Source organism: Oncorhynchus kisutch, linkage group LG29 (assembly GCF_002021735.2).
Source record: "Oncorhynchus kisutch isolate 150728-3 linkage group LG29, Okis_V2, whole genome shotgun sequence".
NCBI lineage: Eukaryota > Metazoa > Chordata > Actinopteri > Salmoniformes > Salmonidae > Oncorhynchus > Oncorhynchus kisutch.
The window spans coordinates 35,229,516-35,248,088 of NC_034202.2; the positions used below are offsets into that span (position 1 = coordinate 35,229,516).

The window sequence follows — 18,573 nt, forward strand, 5'->3', positions numbered from 1 at the left end:
CGCCCGTGCTCAGGTCTGTTCAACGCTGGTTCGACCAATCGGATTCCATGCTTCAAGATTGCTTCGATCACTTGGACTGGGATATGTTCCACATAGCGTCGGACAATAACATTGATGAATGCGCTGATTTGGTTAGTGAGTTTATTAGCAAGTGCATCGGTGATGTTGTACCCACAGAGTCTATTAAAACCTTCCCCAACCAGAAACCATGGATTGATGGCAGCATTCGCACAAAACTGAAAGCACGAACCACTGCTTTTAATCAGGTCAAGGTGACCGGAAACATGACCGAATACCCACCATTGTTCCTGTTCCCAAGAACGCTACGGTAACTGAGCTAAATGACTATCTAAATGCCCCGTAACACTCACTTCCGTCATCATGAAGTGCTTTGAGAAACTAGTCAAGGACCATATCACCTCCACCCTACCTGACACCCTAGAACCACTCCAATTTGCTTCCCACCCCAATAGGTCCACAGACGACGCAATCGCAATCACACTGCACACTGCCCTAACCCATCTGGACAAGAGGAATACCTATGTAAGAATGCTGTTCATCGACTTCAGCTCAGCATTTAACACCATAGAACCCTCCAAACTCGTCAATTAAGCTCGAGACCCTGGGTCTCGACCCCGCCCTGTGCAACTGGGTACTGGACTTCCTGACGGGCCGCCCCCAGGTGGTGAGGGTAGGAAACAACATCTCCACCTCGCTGATCCTCACCACTGGGGCCCCACAAGGGTGCGTTCTCAGCCCTCTCCTGTACTCCCTGTTCACCCATGACTACGTGGCCATGCACGCCTCCAACTCAATCATCAAGTTTGCAGACGACACTAAAGTGGTAGGCTTGATTACCAACAACGACGAGACGGCCTACAGGGAGGAGGTGAGGGCCCTCGGAGTGTGGTGTCAGGAAAATAACCTCACACTCAATGTCAACAAAACAAAGGAGATGATCGTGGACTTCAGGAAACAGTAGAGGGAGCAGCCCCCTATCCACATCGACTGGACAGTAGTACAGACGGTGTGGTGAAGAAGGCGCAGCAGCGCCTCTTCAACCTCAGGAGGCTGAAGATATTTGGCATGTCACCAAAAACACTCACAAACTTTTACAAATGCACAATCGAGAGCATCCTGTCGGGCAGTATCACCGCCTGGTACGGCAACTGCTCCGCCCACAACCGTAAGGCTCTCCAGAGGGTAGTGAGGTCTGCACAACGCATCACCGGGGGCAAACTACCTACCCTCCAGGACACCTACACCACCCGATCTCACAGGAAGGCCAAAAAGATCATCAAGGACAACAACCACCCGAGCCACTTCCTGTTCACCCTGCTATCATCCAGAAGGCGAGGTCAGTACAGGTGCATCAAAGCGGGGACCGAGAGACTGAAAAACAGCTTCTATCTCAAGGCCATCAGACTGTTAAACAGCCATCACTAACATTGAGTGGCTGCTGCCAACACACTGACTCATCTGTAGCCCCATTAATAATGAAAAATGTCATATGTAATGTAATAAATGTATCACTAGCCACTTTATATAATGTTTACATACCCTACATTACTCATCTCATATGTATATACTGTACTCTATACCATCTACTGCATCTTGCCTATGCCGTTCGACCATCGCTCATTCATATATTTTTATGTACATATTCTTATTCATTCCTTTACACTTGTGTGTATAAGATAGTTGTTAAATTGTTAGATATTACTGCATGGTCGGAACTAGAAGCACAAGCATTTCGCTACACTCGCATTAACATCTGCTAACCATGTGTATGTGACAAATAAGATTTGATTTGATAAACATTTTAAATTTCTATTTAAATGGGGGGGTAGGGACGTCCCAAGGATCCCGTATAGCAAGGCCGTTTCGCCACGGGCCCAGACACAGGGGGACATCTGCTCGGGCTGACGCACAACGTGTCCCAACTACGTATTTTTTTGTTTTGTTGTTGTTGCCTGTTTGAGATTCCTTCTTGGATGGCCTGTAACAAAGATTGTATCTGTACTGGGTTGAGTCTATCAAATAAACAAGAACAACGTGGGGCTAAGTGAGAAAACAGCGTATAAATACGCATGTATATATTTTTTACGGCTCATACTAGTGCACCCACTTCGCAAACACACCACTGCAGCAAGCAAGCGAAACTCAGGTAACGTAACTAGCTAACGTTAGCTACACAGGGATAAAAGGTGCAGGATCGATAACTTGCTGAAAACAACCATCCTGAGACGTCCTTGTTGCACAGAGATAGTTAGTCGGTGGGCCATTCCCATATCGTACTCGAGGAACAGACGAGGTTCATCGGTGTCTACTTATTCTCAAGAGGCCATGGCGGGGAGCAAATGGAACCTAGCGTAGCTAGCTAGCTAACGTCAAAGGTTATAGTAGAGGTTTCTTATGTTTGTTTACAATATAGGCTAACTAGGTCCTTGATAAAGAGTAAATGGGGAAGTGAAGTTGTAAGACGTTACACGTGTACGTTCAAGTTTCAGTTGCTGGTAGAAAAGTGACAGGTGTTGTTGTCGGTCCCTGTTCAGAGTTGAAGCTGGACTTGCCAGCTAACAGATTGCCAACTAGCTAACGTTAGCTAGCTGCTATGATGATGATACTAAAGTTAGTGTCGTGTGAGCTGTTTACCAAAAACGTGATTAGCTGATCTAGCTAGGTCGAGATAGAAGCGGCTATCCAACATTCAGACCGTTTGTGCCTTGCCATTTCAATTTAACCCTATCTATTTAAGTGAATTTAATTTGTTATTCTTATTTTAGCTTGCTACAGTCAGATGCACCATCGTCGATCCATTACACATCGATTGTCAACAAAATAGCAGTTATTGATTAGTCATTGCGCTCCAGATATCTGTATGTGTATATATAACGTCATATATATATATATATATATAATATCACGTTTCAGCCTGTCCTGAGTAGCTAGCTAGCTCTCAAGCGAAACAGGTTTTAGTTAGCTATAGTTTTGACAGCTGATTTGCGTGTCTGCCAGGCGCCTACCTAGCTGGCCAAATCGATGTCGTTTGCGCCCCTGGACACCCGTTTCATTGCAACACTTGATCCCGCTGTGCTGGTGTGCTTGCTGGTACCCACTGGCACGTTTCTCTGATCCATTGGTGCTTTCAAGACAACTGGGAACTCGGAAAAATACGAGATCAAGTCATGAAGTCATTGATCTTCAGGTCGGAATGTCAGAGCTATAGAAAGAGGCCCTAGTTCCCGAGTTGGCATTCCGAGTTGGATCACCGTTAGAAAAATATGTTTTCCCAGTCGGGGTTCGTTTTTCCGAGTTCCCTGTTGTCGTGAATGCACTGAAGTCGGAAATTAATGAGTTCCCAGTTGTCTTGAACGCACTGAGGTCGGGGATTAACGAGTTCCCAGTTGTTTTTAAAGGAGAATGTGTTCTTGCAGCACAAGTCTTGCCCAGTGGTATAGTGCTTAGTGCTTTTTTTTAGGTGAGGGAGCGCGTTTAAAACATTTACGTCATATTGTCCTCTATCAGAGTTTGTACCGACAGATGTAAACAATTGAATAGCCTATCATTATAAACAATGCATCCTTCAATTGCAACGTCTGCCTATGCCCACATACATTGTCTCATAAACATTTTAGTTTTTTAATATCCTCAAACACCAAGTTAGGCATAGGCCTCAAATATGCCATCATCACTGTCAATCATGAATTATAATTATTCACGTTTTACCGGTGAAACGTTCAAACGTAATCTCCATGCCAATCATTTCATTGATCTCCATCAGTTTCTCGGGATATGCATTTAGATATTCTTGAATGACTGTTTCGAGTGAGAATTAGAGCAGATGGTTTTAACAAACTATTAGCCTTTCTTGTATTTTGTTTCAATCAATGCATATATCCTGCCTAGTGGTGGGTTCTGCTTTGGCCCATACTATTTTTTTTGTTAACTATTCAGCTTCAACTAACCATCCTAAAAGCTCGTTATAAATTACAGTAGGTGTTTTTGGTGTAACGGTAACTTTATAGGCCTTCTGTGCTATGGTTTTATATTTGGTTCTGTTATGTACAATGCAAATTAAAAATTGTGATCTTGCAAGACATTGCTTCAGCTTTGATCTAACTTTACTAAATGAGCAGCATTTTGAGAAGTACATTTTGTATTTGTAATAATAATAAGTGATGAGTATGACTATTAGCCATAGGCAACCGATCTTGATGAGATGAGCGCCCTGCAATGGTGCTGAAAGGACAGTGCCTGGATCGTTCAATGATGTTAAAGAAGTTGAACCAACTTGTGATGCTGAAGGACAGCTCTGCCATCCGGCCAGTTCAGGAATGATCATTTGCAGTAGGCTTATAGTCTAATAGGCCTACGACTAAGTGGTATAGCTATTTGTAGGCTATATCCTAATGTAAATACATATTGCTTGATATCATTGCATATCATTGCAAGTAGGCATTTCATTGTATTGTGTAGCTTTGTATCGGAAACACTTTGATTTGACTAGCTTAAACACATGGTTACAGTATACCCTATTACAGAATAAAAGAAAACAGAGGTGAACTATCAAAAAACGTAGGGGAGTGGATCAGAACCTGTCAGTATCTGGTGTGACCACCATTTTCCTCAGGCAGTGCAACACATCTCCTTCGCGTAGAGTTGATCAGGCTGTTGATTGTGGCCTGTGGCATGTTGTCCCACTCCTCTTCAATAACTGTGGGAAGTTATGGGATATTGGTGGGAACTGGAACACGCTTTCGTGCGTGTTGATCCAGAGCATCCTAAACATGCTCAATGGGTGACATTTCTGGTGACTATGCAGGCCATGTAAGAAATGGTAAATTTTCTGCTTCCAGGAATTGTGTACAGATCCTTGCGACATGGGGCCGTGCATTATCATGCTGAAACATGAGGTGGTGGCAGTGGATGAATAGTACAACAATGGGCCTCAGTATCCGTCACAGTATCTCTGTGCATTCAACTTGCCATCGATAAAATGCAATTGTGTTCGTTGTCCGTAGCTTATGCCTGCCCATACCATAACCCCACCGCCCCAGAGTGGGGCACTCTGTTCACAACGCTGACATCAGCTCATTCACATGATGCCATACACGCTGTCTGCCATCTGCCCGGTACAGTTGAAACCTGGATTAATCCGTGAAGAGCACAGCATGCCAGTGGCCATCGAGGGTGAGCATTTGCCCACTGAAGTTGGTTACGATGCTGAACTGCAGTCAGGTCAAGACCCGTGTGAGGACGACGAGCACGCAGATGAGCTTACCTGAGATTGTTTCTGACAGTTTGTGCAGAAATTCTTCAGTTGTGCAAACCCACAGTTTCATCTCCTGTCCGGGTGGCTCGTCTCAGAGGATCCCGCAGGTGAAGAAGCCAGATGTGGAGGTTCTGGTCTGGCGTGGTTACACGTGGTTTGCGGTTGTGAGGCCGGTTGGACATACTGCCTAATTCTCTAAAACGAAGTTGGAGGAGAATTATTGTAGAGAAATTAACATTAAATTGTCTGGCAACAGCTCTACTGGACATTACTGAATTCAGCATGCCAATTGCATGCTCCCTCGACTTGAGACATCTGTGGCATTGTGTTGTGTGAAAAAACTGCACATTTTAGTGGCCTTTTATTGTCCCCAGCACAAGGTGCACCTGTGTAATGATCATGTTGTTTAATCAGCTTCTTGATATGCCACAGCTGACAGGTGGATGGATTATCTTGGCAAAGAAGAAATGCTCACTAACATGGATGTAAACAAATTTGTGCAAAATATTTGAGATACATACGCTTTTTGTGCGTATGTTACATTACTGGGATCTTTTATTTCAGCTCATGAAACATGGGACCAACACTTTACATTCTGCGTTTCTATTCTTGTTCAGTGTAGAACGGGACCTGCGTCTCAACCAATATCCAATGTAGGCTAGATATCCCAAACAGGGCTACAGCAACTTCCAGAGAGGGCTTTGCGGTGGCCACCTGGTTGGATGTCCTCAGCAGAACGGTGTCACCATAACCAAGTGGTCACAAATCGTTCTGGGTTCCACTGCGCAAGAGGTGGTCCGTGGAGTTTTATGAGCATCAAGGCAGACCCACTGTGAATTAGGATTTATTTTTCTTAGTTTTGATTGGCCAAAGTGGTCAAGCATCCGACGGGCCTCCGCATCGCGCATATGTAGCCTATAGTTCTTCATCATTGTCGCCACCTCAGTGAGAGCACAGGGAAGATGCCAACATTATTGTTTGTCATGGAATTTTTGTGGTAGTATAATTTATCAGAATACATTTTCCGGAAATAGTTTTACCAGCTCCGTGTATTCTCCAATAGAAAACAGTGAAGGCACGCCACTCCTCCACGCCCCGGCAGAACTACACCCCTAGTTTTGCCCCATTGTCAAATACAAGCTATGTTTCATAAAAGTTTTCGTTTTTTGTCATTTAGCCAGACAGGTTAGGTGCCAGTAATATTTTTTTGCCGGGAAAATCATCTTGGATGTAAAACACTGTCAATCTCTGCTCATCTCTTCATACTCTGTGTAGGCTATGTCTTGCAAACACATCTAGGTTAGCTGTCATTTAATATTCTCTCATGTTGTTTTATTTTTTGTCTAGGTGGTGGGGCAATGTTTACACTGACATCCTCCTGACCAGTCCAACAGTTACCCAGGCCCCCCTCCCATTCCCCACCTCTACCCCCTTCCACAACCTTTCCACCCTTCACTATGAATGAGGCCAGCGTAGTCAGGGAAGGATGGCTCCACAAGAGAGGTGAGGACCCTCCGTTTCTTATTATTCACAGCAAATGTAATATAATCACTTTCAAACACAAGTTCAATAACATTGTCTGCCAAAGCCATACATGTCTCGACACATTCTAATCCGAACTATGTAGCTGCCATAAGAATGTGCATTGTGCCTAACCTCAGAGACTAGGCTGAGGGTTTTCGGGTGCTGTGGACTCAAGCCCACTTGTTTCTCTATGCAGGTGAGTACATCAAGACTTGGAGGCCGCGCTACTTCATCCTGAAGAGTGACGGCTCCTTCATCGGCTACAAAGAGAAGCCTGAGCTGTCCGACCAGAGCTTGCCCCCTCTCAACAATTTCTCAGTGGGAGGTGAGGGTCCCTCAAAGTGAAAACTATTGTTGATGATGTCACAGGGGACTCTGTGCAGTGCTGGTTCTGTAGCAGGGTTTACAGAGCAGGACCAGCAGGACCTGCTGTCCTCTCATCACCTCTCTACAGAACACTTAAATGGAGTGTTTTGGTGTTTGCAGGCCTGGATGTTGCTTTGGGGATCTTCATAGTTCACACTTTGTAAATGAAACAACAGAGTAAAAACAATGGATTGAGACATTAAAACATTTGTAACGCTTGATCCCTCTTCTCTGTCTCCTCTTTCGTCCCAGAATGCCAGCTGATGAAAACGGAGCGGCCCAAGCCGAACACCTTCGTTATCCGCTGCCTGCAGTGGACCACTGTCATCGAGAGGACCTTCCACGTAGAAAGCAATGCTGAGAGGTGAGGAGGGGATATGGGTAATTATGAGGTGTGAGAAGGGGCCAAAAGAAAGGGTAGGTAGACAGTGGGGAGGAGGAATAACAGTAGTCAACAGAGGTGGAGGGAGGGATATGTTTCTGTCTGTCACGGACAAACTCTTCGTGGTTCAAAGGAATCCTACAAGCTCACTATGGTGTAGTAATTGCACATTGTGTGTGTGTGTGTGTGTCAGAGAGGGGTGGATGCGTGCCATCCAGGCAGTGGCCAATGGGTTGAAGGTACGAGAGGAGGAGGAGCCCATGGATCTGTTTGGTTCTCCCAGCGACAGCGGCAGCATTGAGGAGATGGAGGTGGCCATGTCCAAGACCAACTCTAAAGTGGTGAGTGTGTTTGTGTGTGTGTGTGTGTGTAGCCATGTCTAAGACCAGCTCTAAAGTGAGTGTGTGTGCAGTAACATATACTGTGCATATGACCGATACAAATGCTTACAAGGTAAAGGTAAGAGTCACACAAATACATGCTAATTGTTCTTCCACAATGGTTGAATCCTGTTTTTTTCCTGCGCAGGTGTGTGATTGATCTGTTTTGTAAAGTATCACACTTCGTCATCACTACCACTGTCCATCCTTCCCATTGTGAATGTGTTTGGCTGGGCTGGGTCACCCAAGATAAGAGAGTTGATTGTCCAACTCTGTCTCTGTGTTGTCAGACGATGAGTGACTTTGACTACCTGAAGCTGCTGGGGAAGGGCACGTTTGGCAAGGTGATCCTGGTCAAGGAGAAAGCCACGGGGATGCACTACGCCATGAAGATCCTGCGCAAGGAGGTCATCATCGCTAAGGTAACAAAATAGGCCTAACCTATACCACTTTACAGTGGTAACTACTGGCCATCGGCTGGTTATTGGGGAATGACGATCCGTATCCATTAGGCCTGATCTGTAGTCTTAATAGTTCTTTATTGTGCATAGTATGTGGTATATTTTGTTTTATAAACTGGGTGGTTGGAGCACTGAATTCTGATTGGCTGACAGCCGTGGTATATTTATGTTATAAGCAAAGGATATTTAAATTGTTTCTATTATGTTGTGTTTCTTAATGTTGTCTTAACACTTGCATCGCCGGGCTTCATCTCATACAAGGAGCCGCCAATGCGCAAATTTGGAATGTCCTGTGTTCTCTCGTGTTTCCAGTAATACCTTCTGAACATACCCTGGCTTCGGTGATTTGTGAAGGAGGGAATCTATTTGACAATGACTGAGCCGTGATTCTTATGTATGTGTTGCTGTAAAAGGCTGACCCTCTGATCTGTGTGTCCAGGACGAGGTAGCGCACACGGTTACGGAGAGCAGAGTGTTACAGAACACCCGGCATCCCTTCCTCACGGTGAGTGCTCCGTGTTCCTCTCACCTCATTACATGTGCTGGTCCAGACCGGAACCCCCACACGTGTTGTATAGTCAGGGGGAGCAGTGGTTCCCAACTCCAGTCCTCCAGTAGCCCCAACGGCACACTTTGTCGTTGTAGCCCCGGACAAACTCCCCTGATTCATCTCATTGATGATTAGTTGACAAGTTAAATCAGGCGTGCTTATCTGGGTTTACTACAGAAATGTGTACTATTGGTGGGACTGGAGGACTGGAGATGGGTTGTTGGGACCAGAGGACTGGAGATGGGTTGTTGGGACTGGAGATGGGTTGTTGGGGGGACCAGAGGACTGGAGATGGGCTGTTGGGGGGACTGGAGATGGGCTGTTGGGGGGACTGGAGATGGGCTGTTGGGGGGACTGGAGATGGACTGGAGATGGGCTGTCGGGGGGACTGGAGATGGGCTGTCGGGGGGACTGGAGGACTGGAGATGGGCTGTTGGGGGGACCGGAGGACTGGAGATGGGCTGTTGGGGGGACTGGAGATGGGCTGTCGGGGGGCCTGGAGGACTGGAGATGGGCTGTTGGGGGGACCGGAGGACTGGAGATGGGCTGTTGGGGGGACTGGAGATGGGCTGTTGGGGGGACTGGAGATGGGTTGTTGGGGGGACTGGAGATGGGTTGTTGGGGGAACCGGAGGACTGGAGATGGGCTGTTGGGGGGACCGGAGGACTGGAGATGGGGTGTTGGGGGGACCGAAGGACTGGAGATGGGGTGTTGGGGGGACCGGAGGACTGGAGATGGGGTGTTGGGGGGACCGGAGGACTGGAGATGGGGTGTTGGGGGAACCGGAGGACTGGAGATGGGCTGTTGGGGGGACCGGAGGACTGGAGATGGGGTGTTGGGGGGGACTGGAGATGGGGTGTTGGGGGGGACTGGAGATGGGGTGTTGGGGGGGACTGGAGATGGGGTGTTGGGGGGACTGGAGATGGGCTGTTGGGGGGACTGGAGATGGGCTGTTGGGGGGACTGGAGATGGGCTGTTGGGGGAACTGGAGATGGGCTGTTGGGGGGACTGGAGATGGGCTGTTGGGGGAACTGGAGATGGGCTGTTGGGGGGACTGGAGATGGGCTGTCGGGGGGACTGGAGATGGGCTGTCGGGGGGACTGGAGGACTGGAGATGGGCTGTTGGGGGGACCGGAGGACTGGAGATGGGCTGTTGGGGGGACCGGAGGACTGGAGATGGGCTGTTGATAGTAAAAGCTGTCATTTTTGTCTTGCCTTTTGTCATGAATTTGTATTTGTCATGCCTAGCCTATGACATGTCTCTATATTTTTGTTGTTAATCTTTTCTTATCACAGCGCATTTTCTGGTACTTAAAGCAAATACCTGTGAACATCAGACGATAAAGAAACATCTGATCTAATTGGAGGACATTGATCAATTGTCTTCTTCCACCCTTCCAGACACTGAAATACGCTTTCCAGACTCATGACCGATTATGTTTTGTGATGGAATACGCCAACGGAGGAGAGGTGGGTGTCCTAATGTACACACAAATACACATGAGCACACACACACAATTTTTCGATTGCTTGAACACTGGGATCCACGTGGCCAAAACAATAATTAACAGATTGTAATTTCACATTGTTTTCACACTAAATGCAAATGAATAAACACTTTTTTTTGCAAAACAGGAGACACAAATTTCTATTACAGGACACTTTTTGCAAAACAGTGCTATGGCAAAACCCAAAATGTGCACCCCTTTGTGTCACCAGGATTAAGATGAGGGTGAATCTTACTCTGCACTTGTCTTTTCTTACTAGCACTGACTTTGCTGGTAGTTACTATGAATGTGATATGTGGTTGTCTCATCTAGCTATCTTAAAGGGCCAATGCAGATGTTTGTATTTCAATATCAAATCATTTCTGGGTAACAATTTTAAGAATCTTACTGTGTTTTCAATTAAAATGGTCAAAAAGAAGCCATTTCTGAACCACAAATTTAGCTAGGACTGTCTGGGAGTGGTTGGAGTGGGGAGGGGAAAACTAGTTGTTATTGGCAGAGAAGTTTGGAACTCTCTTTCTAATTGGTCTATTGACTAATTTATTGCCCGGTGACGTCACCATGGAAGGCCAAAACTCCATCCCACCAAAACAGGCTGAAATGTCAGGAGTTTTTTTCAAACCGCTCTCACGCATAAAGGGCATTATCTTCTTTTTGACAATGTTACATTATTATTTCAACCTCAGTGTGGAAATGTATATAAAACACAGTAAAATAATGTTTTTTGCTACACTTGGCCTTTTAAGATGAACGCACTAACTGTAAGTCTCTCTGGATAAGAGCGTCTGCTAAATGACTAAAATCTAAATGGTGACATGAACCTTCTCATTCAATTAAATACTATACTGTTTGAATGGATTTGGCTAATTTTGTAAAAGGTATTTTTTAAATTGTGATGGTGTAAGTGTTATATCAAAACATCTCAAATCAATCCCTTTTTTTTTTAAACTCTCTTTTGCTCTCTTCTTCCCTCTAGCTCTTCTTCCACCTGTCTCGGGATCGTGTGTTCACGGAAGACCGGGCCCGTTTCTATGGCGCTGAGATCGTATCTGCGTTGGAGTACCTCCACTCTCGTGACGTGGTATACAGGGACCTGAAGGTAGGCACTGTGAAGATTCTGTCCTGCTTTCATAGTCACCCATCCTGCTTTCATATTCATCTAAGGACTTGGGTTTTCCTGACCCGAGTGACAAACACATTCTGCCTTCATACTTCAGTCATGTGATTTTCCTAAATGGTGATAATAATGGTGCCAAACGCCCAGCTTAGACACATTCCTCTCCCCACTGGAGACTGGGGTTAAATTCCCCGCTCCAACTATTCAAACTGGCTGTCGTTCTCTTTATAATGCTAGAACTGTCTCCATAATGTTTTGAAACTCTGTTCTAATATCTCATCCATCTCGCTGCATCTTCTCAGCTGGAGAATCTAATGCTGGACAATGATGGACATGTTAAAATCACAGACTTTGGGCTGTGTAAGGAGGGCATCACGGACGGTGCCACCATGAAGACCTTCTGCGGCACCCCGGAGTACCTGGCGCCGGAGGTGAGGGCCCGCTGCTGGGCATGGCTAGTGGCACAAGCACATGCTACACAGTTGTCATACAACCTTAGCTGTGTTCATTAAGCACCAAACGTAAGAAAACACAAACTAATAGGGAATAATTTTTTCAATTTCCCGTAGCAAAATGTATTTTTGTAGCAGTACAAATGCAGGAAGTAAGACAAGGAGAGAGACCATTTTAGACTGTGGTGTTTGAGGAAGAACCACTTGTTTTTATTGGGGCCATTTATTACTTTAAGATGAGTTGGCTTGATAATCTGATAATCCATTGTTTTTATGTTTTATGTTAATGCAGTGAGTATTTAGGTAGAAAGATGCCTCATACTGTATGTTAATTTTATCAATCGATTGCCTCTGGAACATTCCTTTTGAAGACCCCATAAAGTGGCAGTTTGAAGTGACTCAAATCCAATCTGGTCTATTGCAAATTGTTGTTTAGACAGACAAAAAAACGATCTGATTTTGAGCATTAAGGCCTGCACTGTGAACAAAGCTCCTTCCCTCCCTCCCCGCCCGTCCAGGTGCTGGAGGACAATGACTACGGCCGGGCGGTGGACTGGTGGGGCCTGGGCGTAGTCATGTACGAGATGATGTGCGGTCGGCTGCCCTTCTACAACCAAGACCACGAGCGGCTTTTTGAGCTCATCCTCATGGAGGAGATCCGATTCCCCAAGAACCTGGCCCCAGAGGGCAGGGCCCTGCTCAGCGGCCTGCTCAAAAAGGATCCCAAGCAAAGGTACGTGGTGCTTGGGGGGGGGTTTGACCGGCCTGCTCAGGGAGGACCCCATTTGTGTTTGGCTGGGTATTTGCTCAAGTCCTCACAAGGAAAAAGGCTATTTCTAGGAAGTTTTTAGACTTAAGGTTAGGGGTTAAAGGTCATGGTTTGGTTTTGGGGTTAGTGAACGGGTTAGGGAATCAATTATGTGTCCCCACAAGGTTAGTTAAAGGCTAGAAACAAGCCCTAGGTTTATGCTCAGTTTGGTTTCTTTTCCTCGGCACACTGGTGCTTCCAAATAAAAATGCCAGGTCTTACAGCAAAACATTCAGTAGCATATGCAACCAAAATGATTACTATTTGGAGCTCTCTGACAAAAAAAAACGGGAGATGCTTTTCTTCAGAAAAGCAGTGCACCGAACATGAGCGCACCATTTGAAGCAACCTCTGATTTTTGTTATTGACAGGTTAGGGGGAGGACCGGATGATGCCAAAGAAGTGATGTCCCACAAGTTCTTCACCTCCATCAACTGGCAGGACGTGGTAGATAGAAAGGTGAGTTACTGGAGGCTGATAGCTTAGCGCTACTGATAGTCAGTCAATAAATGGTGGCATTCCAGGTCTTAGATTTTTTTTTTTAAGTATCACCATTATTTAACTAGGCATGTCAGTTAAGAACAAATTCTTATTTACAATGACGGCCTACCGGGAGTTAACTGCTTTGTTCAGGGGCAGAACTTTTACCTTGTCAGCTCTGGGATTCGATCCAGCAACCTTTCGGTTACTGGCCCAACGCTCTAACCACTAGGCTACCTGCCGGCCCAACGCTCTAACCACTAGGCTACCTGCCGGCCCAACGCTCTAACCACTAGGCTACCTGCCGGCCCAACGCTCTAACCACTAGGCTACCTGCCGGCCCAACGCTCTAGCCACTAGGCTACCTCCCGGCCCAACGCTCTAACCACTAGGCTACCTGCCGGCCCAACGCTCTAACCACTAGGCTACCTGCCGGCCCAACGCTCTAACCACTAGGCTACCTGCCGGCCCAACGCTCTAGCCACTAGGCTACCTGCCGGCCCAACGCTCTAACCACTAGGCTACCTGCCTGTAGCGCGAGGCTGCTTGAAATACAAGTACGCCCCCTGGACAGGACACTAGTCTATCGCAGGGCCTTACACCCTAATCCCTCTTGATGCTGAGTGCCAAGCAGACCATTTGCCAATCAATCACTGCTTGCTCTCTCCCTCCTCAGCTGACTCCGCCCTTCAAGCCTCAGGTGACATCAGAGACTGATACACGTTACTTCGACGACGAGTTCACGGCACAGACCATCACCGTCACGCCTCCAGACAAGTGTGAGTTCATGTGTGTGCCTGTTGGTTTGTGTGTGACACAATATGCCACCAAGCATGCTTTTAGAGGTGATGTTGACTGAGTGTTTTCTTCGTGTTCTAGATACCAACCTGGACTGTGGCATCCCCAACCAGCCAGCACACTTCCCCCAGTTCTCTTACTCTGCCAGCATACGAGAGTGACCCCGTCTTTACCATACACACTGAAGATATGCATAGCGCATCAGTTCACACTCTCATCCACACACACACACACTTTCTTGTAAAAAAAAAGACTGCAAGCTTGAGACTCCACACAGGCCAATGGATCTCTGGTCACAGCGGGGATTTAAGTGCCTAGTCTTGCAGCCATCTTGTCTGCTCAAACCCCGCCTACACTACAGTCACGCACAACAGCAGCCTGTGAACTGCACAGGACCTCATTCAATACCTCACGTCGTCAACATCAGCAGCAGTAGCATATCATCCAGGACACTACTGCTCCTCACTGGAAGGTCTAGTACAGGGCTGCCCATCCCTCTTCCTGGAGATCTACCGTCCTGTGGGTTTTCAGTTCAACCCTCTTCCTGGAGATCTACAGTCCTGTGGGTTTTCAGTTCAACCCTCTTCCTGGAGATCTACCGTCCTGTGGGTTTTCAGTTCAACCCTCTTCCTGGAGATCTACCGTCCTGTGGGTTTTCAGTTCAACCCTCTTCCTGGAGATCTACCGTCCTGTGGGTTTTCAGTTCAACCCTCTTCCTGGAGGTCTACCGTCCTGTGGGTTTTCAGTTCAACCCTAATTTAACACACCTGATTCTACTAATTAGCTGCTCAACAAGACCTTAACTAGCTGAATCAGAACGGCTAAATTAGGGTTGGACTGAACCTGCAGGACAGTAGATCTCCAGGAAGAGGGTTGGGCAGCCCTGGTCTAGTACCTATAGGTGATCCTATAGGACACTACTGCTCCTCACAGGGAGGACTAGGACCTATAGGTGGTCCTATAGGACACTACTGCTCCTCACAGGGAGGACTAGGACCTATAGGTGGTCCTATAGGACACTACTGCTCCTCACAGGGAGGACTAGGACCTATAGGTGGTCCTATAGGACACTACTGCTCCTCACAGGGAGGACTAGGACCTATATGTGATCCTATAGGACACTACTGCTCCTCACAGGGAGGACTAGGACCTATAGGTGGTCCTATAGGACAGTACTGCTCCTCACAGGGAGGACTAGGACCTATAGGTGGTCCTATAGGACACTACTGCTCCTCACAGGGAGAACTAGGACCTATAGGTGGTCCTATAGGACACGACTGCTCCTCACAGGGAGGACTAGGACCTATAGGTGGTCCTATAGGACACGACTGCTCCTCACAGGGAGGACTAGGACCTATAGGTGGTTCCTATAGGACACTACTGCTCCTCACAGGGAGGACTAGGACCTATAGGTGGTCCTATAGGACACTACTGCTCCTCACAGGGAGGACTAGGACCTATAGGTGGTCCTATAGGACACGACTGCTCCTCACAGGGAGGACTAGGACCTATAGGTGGTCCTATAGGACACGACTGCTCCTCACAGGGAGGACTAGGACCTATACGTGGTCCTATAGGACACTACTGCTCCTCACGGGGAGGACTAGGACCTATAGGTGGTCCTATAGGACACTACTGCTCCTCACAGGGAGGACTAGGACCTATAGGTGGTCCTATAGGACACTACTGCTCCTCTGATTTGGATGGAATTGAGACACTGATCTCTTACACTCAGTTTTCTTTCTTGTTCTCGCTCTCTCATTTTCGTTCTGTGTCTGTCGCTCCCTCTTTTCCCCTCTCTGTACCCCCTCATCCTTCTCACGCTAACCCACTCACTCACACTGCTGGGTAGAAGAAAAAAAACACTGAAGTGATTCTTGTTTTCACAAATGAGAAAGAAAAGTTTTCTCTCAATCTCTCATTGTTACAGTTTATAAGGAGTCATATTTCTGTGATTTATCCAAGTGCTCTTTTCTGTAACTAGCTGTTACCAATAGTGTTGAAGTGGTCCTACTGGAGGGGGGCAGGGCGGTCGTGGTAAACTATGAAGCTGTTTCTCTGTCAATGTGTTTGTGTGCTTGGAGAAAAGGTGGGACAACCAAAACTGAATGTCAGCATTTTGTGTGTGTATGTGTGCGTATGTCAGTGAAGTTGTGTGAGCGCTCAAATGTAAGCGAGCTTGACGTGCATTGGTATCAGTAGAATAATTGGCGACATCACACAACAGAGTTTTTCCGACTCGGAGCTCAAAAACTTACTCTGGATTTCCAAAAAGCGATGCAGGAGGGAGTACTACTTTAACTGTAATTCAGTGAAATGAACTAGTATTGCGCTTTTTTTTTTGACTGGGATCGTTGTGAACAGAACTCAAAGTTGCTACAGAGAAAATGTATGAATGAATCACTGTACAAGGTGTGTAGGTACGGATTTTTAAACCCTGTTTTTAATTCAGGACTTGTCTCAACACATCTGGTCTTTGATCGAGACGCACCAGGCATGTGATTTACAACGGTCGACTAGCACTTAGTTACTTAAGCAGACCTCTTTTTACTCCAATTATGAGATTTGTATGTTTTATTCTTGTTATTTTGTTGCTTCGTTTCCTCTTTCAAATGTCATAAACGTCTGCTGTACTATCAAAAATGGCCGCACAGGTGGTGTAGAGTGGATCAGTGACGGGGCTCCGTTCTGGCCACAACATCAGGTGGTGTAGAGTGGATCAGTGACGGGGCTCCGTTCTGGCCACAACATCAGGTGGTGTAGAGTGGATCAGTGACGGGGCTCCGTTCTGGCCACAACATCAGGTGGTGTAGAGTGGATCAGTGATGGGGCTCCGTTCTGGCCACAACATCAGGTGGTGTAGAGTGGATCAGTGATGGGGCTCCGTTCTGGCCACAACATCAGGTGGTGTAGAGTGGATCAGTGATGGGGCTCCGTTCTGGCCACAACATCAGGTGGTGTTGAGTGGATCAGTGACGGGGCTCCGTTCTGGCCACAACATCAGGTGGTGTAGAGTGGATCAGTGATGGGGCTCCGTTCTGGCCACAACATCAGGTGGTGTAGAGTGGATCAGTGACGGGGCTCCGTTCTGGCCACAACATCAGGTGGTGTAGAGTGGATCAGTGATGGGGCTCCGTTCTGGCCACAACATCAGGTGGTGTAGAGTGGATCAGTGACGGGGCTCCGTTCTGGCCACAACATCAGGTGGTGTAGAGTGGATCAGTGACGGGGCTCCGTTCTGGCCACAACATCAGGTGGTGTAGAGTGGATCAGTGACTTCGTTCTGGCCACAAAATCAGGTGGTGTAGAGTGGATCAGTGACGGGCTCCGTTCTGGCCACAACATCAGGTGGTGTTGAGTGGATCAGTGACGGGGCTCCGTTCTGGCCACAACATCAGGTGTGTGTTGAATGTAGTGATCACGCCTGCTCCTCTTCGTATTCTGTCTGACTGCTGACAGTCACTGGTCAACGAGATCCAGGTTTTTCTCTGTCCTGATAGTCATGTGAGCCTTGTGTCCATTGTGTGGCGTTTGGAAATTGTTTCTGAGACTAACTATTATTGTTTTTTTGTTTTTGTCTAGTTCTGTTGTTTTCCACCTCACTGTTTCCCTGACCCCTTTTGAAGACATTGCTACTCATTTAACATTCATAAATGTATAATTCAATGAAATATTTCAATTTAAATTGTGTGTATTTGTGTTTTGTGAGACAGCTGTGTGCTTGTATGTCTGCGCATGCTTGCATTTGTACTGTATTGCCTATATACACATTCATGCTATAATGTAATCATGAAGTGCTTTAATAGGCTAGTCAAAGATTTTATCACCTCCATCTTAACTGACACCCTAATCCCAATACAATTTGCATACCACCCCAACAGATCCACGGACGACAGAATCGCCATTGCGATGCACGTTGCCCTATCCCACCTGGACAAGAGAAATACCTACAGTACCAGTCAAATGTTTGGACACACCTACTCATTCAAGGGTTTTTATTTATTTCACTACTTTTAGAAAAATAGTGAAGTCATCAAAACCTATGAAATAACACATGGAATCATGTAGTAACCATAAAAGTGTTAAATCGAAATATATTTGAGATTCTTCAAAGTAGCCACCCTTTGCCTTGATGACAGCTTTGCACGCTTGGCATTCTCTCAACCAGCTTCACCTGGAATGCTTTTCCAACAGTCTTGAAGGAGTTCCCACATATGCTGAGCACTTGTTGGCTGCTTTTCCTACACTCTGCGGTCCAACTCATCCCAAACCATCTCAATTGGGTTGAGGTTGGGTGATTGTGGAAGCCAGGTCATCTGATGCAGCCCTCCATCACTCTTCTTCGAGGTCAAATAGCCCTTACACAACCTGGAGGTGTGTTGGGTCATTGTCCTGTTGAAAAACAAATGATAGGATGGCATATCGCTGCAGAATGCTGTGGTAGCCATGCTGGTTAAGTGTGCCTTGAATTC

At 46.7% G+C, this 18,573-nt stretch overlaps 1 protein-coding gene across 3 annotated transcripts; it reads left to right on the forward strand.

Moving 5' to 3' along the window:
- The first annotated feature begins 1,894 nt into the window (after nt 1-1,894).
- On the forward strand, nt 1,895-17,786 carry LOC109878741 (RAC-beta serine/threonine-protein kinase). Of its 3 annotated transcripts, XR_004206109.1 has the most exons (15): nt 1,895-2,167; nt 6,623-6,778; nt 6,996-7,124; nt 7,418-7,529; nt 7,741-7,888; nt 8,218-8,349; nt 8,828-8,893; nt 10,340-10,408; nt 11,423-11,545; nt 11,866-11,994; nt 12,534-12,748; nt 13,195-13,282; nt 13,980-14,082; nt 14,183-16,755; nt 16,806-17,786. XR_004206109.1 is itself a non-coding variant. In XM_020470949.2 (14 exons), exons 2-14 carry the CDS (start codon nt 6,733-6,735, stop codon nt 14,260-14,262), a joined length of 1,440 nt encoding a protein of 479 aa, XP_020326538.1. In that variant the 5' UTR covers nt 1,895-2,167; nt 6,623-6,732; the 3' UTR covers nt 14,263-17,786. The 3 variants fall into 3 exon arrangements, 2 of the variants coding, with proteins under 2 accessions (XP_020326538.1, XP_020326539.1); XM_020470949.2 differs by having other exon boundaries at nt 14,183-17,786; XM_020470950.2 differs by having other exon boundaries at nt 1,895-2,065; nt 14,183-17,786.
- The last annotated feature ends 787 nt before the right edge of the window (nt 17,787-18,573 follow it).